General features: G+C 53.5%; 1 protein-coding gene across 1 annotated transcript; it reads right to left on the minus strand.

Moving 5' to 3' along the window:
• Window positions 1-1,596: 1,596 nt before the first annotated feature.
• Window positions 1,597-2,739, minus strand: GPR27 (G protein-coupled receptor 27; the record flags this gene model as incomplete). Its single annotated transcript, XM_082004461.1, has 1 exon — window positions 1,597-2,739. The coding sequence occupies one exon, from the start codon at window positions 2,737-2,739 to the stop codon at window positions 1,597-1,599; it is 1,143 nt and encodes a 380-aa protein (XP_081860587.1).
• Window positions 2,740-7,967: the final 5,228 nt, after the last annotated feature.

The following is a 7,967-nucleotide window of genomic DNA, read 5'->3' on the forward strand; positions in this document are numbered from 1 at the left end:
AGGCAGGACAACTGGTTCTCAGTTGACACCTAACAACTTTGGACTCCTCTCTACAGAAATATGCTTAGCACAGATTTCTTCATGGAAATTGAGCTTCTCTCTGGCATTTTGTGTGCGACTTGCTCCAGCACTGCGGTGATCGGCGTTCGTTAAACGTTACGCGATACATCAGAAAGCAAGCGCGTCAGGGACAGCCACCTCTGAGACGGCTCAAAAGTTGTGTCAGGATCCTGCCATCAGGCTGCCGGTTAAAATACTTTCAGAGACATCGTTGTAGAACAGTGAAGCAAGTTAAAATGCCACGCGTAATAAATCTAAATCACCTGTTAAAAACATAGTTTACAAATGAGTACAGTATTAACCAAGCCACCACGTTTAAAAATGGCTTTGCCAAGTAAAATCAACAATCCACAATTAGGCACTCTTTTCTAGCATTAACAGAAAAGCAACTAGCTAAAACAGAAATTTGGTTTCAGCAGACACAAAGAATTGTGCTATTTAAACCTGTTGCCCATCATGAACTTAAGTCTTCTTAAAAATAGCTTTAGTCACTTTTATTGGTATAAACACCTAAATTGAGATCTAACAGCAAATAAGGATTGTGCTTGTCCATAATAACCTCAGCTGTGAAATCTACTCAGACACAAGACATACAACCTTCCACATACACAAGTTATTTGTCAGCAAAGCAGAATGCTGCCATTCTGAAACAATTACATACAGTAAAGGTTTTCAATATTTTATTAAAGAAAACAGTCAAAATGTACAAGTATTACCCAGGTTTGTAGATAACTTCCTATAAAGGCAGTAAAATATGAATTTCAATCTAGGTTTTAAAAACTGCTATAGTTGATTTATTTTTAAAGTTGTTATTTTAAAATCACATTTCACAAATAGTTCTGAAATATTACCAAATGAATAGTGCAACAAGAAAATTGAAATTAGTTCTACACTGTTTGCACATCAAGCAAAAGTTATAAGTAACTGCTTCAAATACTCAAACCATTTGAGAATGAATGAACCCAACAGCTCCCACCAAAAACTGCCTTCTGACCACACTAGGAACATCCTCTTCTTGTTCTTCACTTAAAATCAAAAAATAATAAAACAACACCTCTTGAGGTCATCAAAAATAACTTTAGTATAAAATTGTCTTGGCCCTTATCAAATATTACATGAGTAAAATTGTTAAGCCTTTATCAAAACAGACAGGAATAGGAAAACAAAAAAAATGTCATGGCCTTAATCCGTATCTGTTGGAATTACGTCTAGAAACGTTAGAAGCAAGACCAGAAACTCGGAGCCCTGTTTTGTTTTTAAAAACCACACACATCACAAAGAAAAACAGCTTCTTACTGCCTAAGGTTTGGGGGTGTTCTGCTCAAGTGCCTGTTCCCATAGACAGCAATCTTTTATGTTCTGAAGAGAGCATACGCAAAATATAGAAAAATAAATTAAAATAGCTTCTTACAGCCTAAGGTTTGGGTGCTGGGTGGTGGTTTAGTATGTCCCCCACAGGTCACACTCTCTTGAGATCATATGCAGAAACATGGAAAATGGTATCCATCTTTCTTTTTTAGAAAGAGAAAAGCCCCGCTACATCCCAAAGCTCTTGAGATCACAAAGGATGGTGCCCTGGGTGCTCTGGATGCTTTGGCAGCATGGGAAGTGGGCTCGGAGACAGACCCTGAGCTCCTTGTTGAAGATGAAGCAGAGGATGGGGTTGACCCCTGCCTGGGCAAATGTCATCCAGACGGAGGTGGTCAGGTAGACCTGGGGGATGGAGCTGGCCTTAATGAAGACCCGCAGGTAGCAGGCCACAATGTAAGGGGACCAGAGGAGCAGGAAGAGCAAGGTGATCATGTAGAACATCTTGCAGAGCCTTTTCTCCATCTTAAACTCCTCCAGCACCAGCAGTCTCTTGATCTGGCTGTGGGTGGCCTGTCTTATGCCCACAAGGGTGGGTGGCGTGGGCCCCCTGCCAAAGCCAGCCGTCCAGTTTGCAGCTGCTTGGCCGGTGGCTCCCGGCCCGTGGAAGGTCCAGTTCTGGCTGATGGCTGGTACCAGCTGGGCCGGCTTCATCTTGCGGTGGCCATGGATGAAGAAAAGCAGCTTGATGTAGACCAGGTGGGTGGCAGCGATGACAGCCGCCAGCATGAGCATGAAGCCCAGCGTGTCGTTGGCCTTGACGTAGCGGTGCTCGAAGATGCACTGCTCCTCCTCCCGGATGAACTTGTAAGTGCCCACGTCGAAGACGGGGGGGAAGGCCATGGCCATGGAGAGGGTCCACACCATGCACACCACAGCCAGGCAGGTCCAGCCCGTCATGCGCTTGGCGTAGAAGCGGTGGTGAGCAATGGCCATGTAGCGCGTGACCCCCACACAGAAGAGCAGGAAGGCGGCGTGGAAGCAGAAGAGCACGGCCAGGAAGGCCAGCACCTTGCAGCTGAGGGGCCCGTGGGGCCAGGCGGCCCCGCTGCGCACCGACAGCATGACGAAGGGGAAGCAGGCCAGCGAGCGGAGCCCGTCGGCCAGGCAGAGGTCCAGCAGCAGGTAGTACGGGGCGCGGTGCAGGTGCCGGTCCTTGAGGATGAGCCAGGCGAAGAGCACGTTGCCCGCCAGGCTCACGCAGAGGATCAGGCCCAGGGTGGCCAGCTTCAGCCCGGAGGCGCTCAGCAGGCCGCCGGCGCTGGGCAGGTGCGGGCTGCTGCTGCTCCCCAGCTCGCTGCTGTTCGCCATCGGGTCCTTCCTCCTCCTCCTCTTCCTCCTCCTCCTCCGCGGCGGCACCGCGCAGGCAGGGCCGGGGTCTCAGCGCCGCGGCAGCGCGCCGGGGCCGAGGGCCGCGCCGCCCGGCGCCCCCATGCCCGCCGCCGCCGTCCTCCTCCCGCCGCCGCCCCGGCGCCGCGGGGCGCTGCCGCCGTGCTCCCCGCGGGCCATGCGGCTCCCTCGCCCCGCGGCCGCGCTAGAGCCGCGCCCGGCGCCGCCGCCGCCCCATGGGGATGGGGGGGGGAGAGATGCGCGGAGTGGCGCGGAGCCACCCCCTTACCGGCGGCGAGCTGCTCCTCCGCGCCGGGCGAGGGGCCGGCCGAGCCTGCGCACAGCGGCGGCGGCTCTGCCTAGCGCCCGCCGAGGACAATGGGGTAAATCCCCTTCCTTCCTTCTCCCCTTCCCTCCTCCTCCTCCCCTCCGCTCTGCCTCCGCCCCCCCTCCGCCCCCCCACCCCCCCCGCGCAGCCCGGCTCCTGCGGAGCGCGGGGATGAGTCACGCGCGCAGCGGCGCGGAGCGGTGCGGAGGTCCCGCTGCCGCAGCGCGGCTGGTAGCGGAGGGGGGCTGCCCGCAGCCGGAGGTCCCGCCGGCCCCCGCCCTGCCCCGCCGCCGCGGGGAGGCGTCGAGCTGGGGCTCGGGGGTCTCCGGGGTGAGCGCGAGCATCCCTGCGGGGGCTGGGGCGGGTGTCCGGCCGCGGCTGCCGCCGGGCTACGAAGAGCCCCCCCCGCTCCGCTGCTGGCGAAGCCGTTCATCGCTTACGGAGCTGTCGGCTGCGTGTGCGTGACACAGGTGCCCATTCTCTGATACACACACGTATATACCTACCGCACGTGTGTATCTGTACATCAGTGATGCACCTGCGTCACGCCCACCGGTGTGCTTTTGCCAGGTAGAGTCATGCTCAACAGCCGTCGGCCTCCCTCTGTGCCCGGGGCACCCAAGTCCAGCAGCGGCTGTTGCAGCGGAGCGCCCGGGCCCTTGCCGGCCAGGGAGGTTTGCAGGGGAAGGAGGTTTGCAGCAAGCTAGCGTGGCAAATGTTTCAATGTGCACATCGAGGAAAAGCTGCCTCTGTGAGTGAGGAGCCTGACATTTGGGGTCAGGCTTGGGGTTCTTAAGAAGGCGGAACGGGAGGGGAGATGGCAAAAAGTCCCTAACCCACATGGATGCCTTCAGTGTTCCGGCGTTGCGCCGGGGCTCGCCCAGCTCCCAGGCCCAGTTACGTGGGGCCGGTGGAGGGCTGGGCGGGTGTTTGTGAGTGGGGTAAAACACCGGTGGCCTGACTAGCGCAGAGCTTCTGCTGGTGCACCTGTGCTGTTGGTACGGGTTTATAACGGGCAGTTTAATTAATGTAGGCCAGTGAGACACAGATCCTTGTCCTCTCTCTCCCACTTTGCCATCCTTGTGTATGTAGGGCAAGGCCTCTCCATGTGCCTTGTAAGGCACACAGCACCGCGCGGCCCTGGGCTCACTGGAGATGCTAATGCAATTATCGTACTATTACAGAGTTTCCTTCATGGCCTCTTGTGAAGGACACGTCTGAAGTCCTTTTTGAGCATTCTCTTAAAAGCCATCAGTAAATTCAGCGTTATTCCAGAAACGATAGCAATTATATTGTCTGCATCAGCCCCAAAGGCTGGTGTTGGTGGAGCAGCTTTTAAGCAGATCTTTCTGGCTGGTTTCAGAAAGTCTCGCTGCATCTGGCGGGAGCCAGGTGCCGACCTTGGTCATGCCACCAGACATCCAGAGCAGCTCTGCTGAACTCCTGGCGTTTAAACAGTGGTGGAACCCAAACCAGATTTTGGCCCAAAGGTACGTTGAGGGCAGTCTTTATCACAGGCAAGACTTTATTTGCCCGTGGACCTGCTTTGTATCTGTTGTTTATTGTTAGTGTTGGGAGAGCAAAGAACTCCTGAGAGGAAAAAAAAAGAAAAAGTAGCAGATAATTGAGGCTGGTTTTTGCTTCCTACTGGTACATCTGAGCTGTTTTCAGTTGTTAGGTTTCTCATTTGCACTGAAGTTTTACTGTGACAGAGAATTGCCCACGGGTTGTTCAGTGCTTCATGCAATTTTCAAGGCGTTTCTCACATTCGTGCAGTGACTTGAGCGCCGGTTGCGCGGTGCCCTCTCGGCAGCCCTGGCACCGGAGTCAGGAGCGGCGTCTCTCTGAAGGAGCTGGGGACACCGTGTACCTCACTTGCCCCCAGTACAACCCGGGACCGCATTCACAGGCTCTCACACGGCAGGGTGCCAGCAGCCAAAGCTCTTTGCCAAGCACGAGTACGAGGATCGGTTGTCCTTGGGGGCACGTGGCTTTTTGGAGGAGACCTTACGGCCCATGTTAGCTCTGTGATCTCTGCCATCAAGTGAGCAAAAGGGAATAACACACCTGCTTCCCTCCTCCGCGCCTGCGGGTAGGGTTTCTCCTCTTCCTGAATGCTCGCCAGCGCAGCTGAGCTGGCTCAGGAGCTGCCGTAATTCACTGCTATCTTGCCAGGCCAGCAGCAAATTGCTAGCTCATCTTTCTCCCACCTGTAGCAAGGGGAGAGCCAGCAGGGAACGGTGTTTCATCCGTCTTCCCAGGCCTGCTCCCCTGATGCGGCTGCTATATAGCGCTATAGGAGGTGCGAGCAGCCTTGTGGGGCTGGCTGAGAGGTGTGATGCTGAAGGAACAGCCAGAAGAAATGGAGAAAATAAGGGGCAGGTGAGGGGTTAACATTCTTAATACGGGCAGGCTCCTCGCCTCCCAAAGGGGCTGACATGGGGTTAGACCCACCAGGATAACTCTGCCTGCTGGTTACACCCCAGCCCTTGTTCTGATCTCCCTGCCTGCTCCCTGCCAGGGGAAGAGCCCTCCCTGCCCCAGCGGCGTGCCCCCATGCAGGCATGCCTGCACCTTGGGGTGCTTCACCTGTTCTTGGCATCAGACCCGTCAAGTTCAACCAGGTTCCTCGCCCAAGGCTCAGTCTCGGTTTGGACTTCAGGACAGTGACACATTTACAGCATTTTACTAAAAAGTGATAAATAGGGTGTTTTGCAACCCCTCTGCTGTTGCAGAGCTGCTTGAGGAGCTCTTCCAGCCCGCAGGGACTGCAGTCCCTGGGGAGGTGTTCCACCGCTAAGAGTCAAAAGGAGCAGCAGAGACTCCCCGACATCCCCACGGCGAAGCCTTCGTCTTCGGTGCTGCTCGGCTCTGCGGCATGCTGCCGGGCGTCCAGCCCCCGGCGGAGTGGGAGCATCTCTGCGCACAGGTGTACCCTTGGACACGGCACGGCACTGAGACACTGGGCTCCCACCTCCAGCGCCCAGGCAGGGGCTGAAAACACTGGGTGTATATCGATTTGGGCACAGCCGGACAAAAGCCAGATCCATCGCAGCAGTCATGGAGAACAGGTCACTTCCAGAGATTGTAATGAGTGTGTTAAGCTACTTCCCTTTCTCATTTCAATCACTTTCACAAAACGAGTTTAATGAAGAGCTATTCTCTGCTTACTAAATGGTGCTGCACAAGCTAGATGGATTCTTCTGACCTTTCGATGTGCTTTACTTGAATTGGCTGCCTCTTCGTGTTCTCCACTCGTTGCCTTGCACAGGAAAGACAGATGAAATACAGACTCCTACAGCAAATACTGTGGCATGTTGCCTTCTTTCCACCAGTCACTGGTACTCTTCCCGAAGCCTGAGCTATTTATTATTGGTGGTGTTATTTGTGTTCTTGTGTCTGGGAGCTCTGCATAACGTTTCTGGAAAGAGAAGTGTCCTGTATCCCTGCTACTACTGTAGTAGAAATCAGTGTTATCTCTGGTGTGACATATGGGAAGAAGTAGGAAATGTCTGGACACACCTGAAGGACAAACCCAGAGCCCCTCCGTAGCTGAGATGCCACCAGGAAGCAGGGTAGGTGAGAGCAGTCAGCCAAAACAATTTTGCCATCACAGGTAGTTCAGGCAAGGAGGAGTTTCCAGGCTTAGTAATCAAGGTGATGGAAAGGTCAGTCTGGAGCAGAAAGGGATAACGGAGGCTTGAGTTGGGTGCCGGCATGAGAAAGATTTGGATCCTCTTTCCCAGTTTCCTGTAATTCCCAGACAGCTTTCCACATGACATTCATTATTTGTGTTATCTTTGCACCTAAAAGAGTGAGTCAGGGACCAAGGTGCTACGTAAGCAAAACAAAAAGCTGTCCCTTTGCCAAGGGAACTTAAATCCGACTGTGAGATGGGAGAGAGTGCCGATACAAACGCTAGAGAAGGGGGAGGACGAGCAAACAGCAAGGCTGCAGCCTAGGGAATGGCTTGGCTGTAACTGTGGCCATCAGTCATCCCTGCAAAGGGAGGAGAGAGCGCGAGAAGATAATGAGGTAGGTTTGTGGGTGTTTGCAAGGATCATGATAATACTTTGTGACAACGGCAGAGCAGAAGATGACACATTAAGGTAATGTTTGGGCACGGGCTAACATGAAAACAGTGTGAGAAGTTTTAAGTCTGCAGAATTTACACTACTACCCAAAATCACTGCATTGCACAGGAGTCATGCTTGCCCTCCGTAACGGGCACAGCCATGGTGCATGCCAGTGAAATGAGGGCAGATTTAAATCTGGAAACCCCCCACCCTGCCTCTCGCTTGCAGAGGGGCCGGATGTCAGGTTGGGCATGGGGCACTGGGGTCTGCCATCAGGCTGGGAAGAGCAAGGGCAAGCAGAGGCCGGATCTGTGGTCAGCAAAACATTCATGAAGCATTTTGGATGTGTTTTTGTTCACAGAAGTATTAGCGCAGTCATGCAAAATGTACAGATGACACAAAAGCAGATGAGAGTATTAATGTCAGTGTTGAATCCCGATTTCCTGGATGGCAGCAGAGGATCTGCAGGCAAACAGTCACATAGCTGCATCTATCTGGCAGAGAGGTATCTGACAGCTAGCTATCACATTTTTCAAGGGCTTGTTCCTAGCTGTTTAATACTTCATATGCTCTCTTGGGGAGGGAGGAGAGAAGAACGGAGGAGTATATTTGGCACAGCAGGGAAGTGGACTCGGGTCTTTTCCATCCCTTAGTGCTGCGCTGTTGCAGAGGGAGAGAAAGCCTCCTTCCACAGCGGTACTAATCCTCCTCCACAGCGAGCTGAACGTTTTGAACTTGAACAACTCCTCTCATTTTTTCCCCCATGTGATTGTGAGTCAGGCTGAGCTTCTCTATTCTTCTCCATA

The sequence above is a fragment of the Phaethon aethereus genome, assembly GCF_964289735.1.
Source record: "Phaethon aethereus genome assembly, chromosome: 11".
Lineage (NCBI taxonomy): Eukaryota > Metazoa > Chordata > Aves > Phaethontiformes > Phaethontidae > Phaethon > Phaethon aethereus.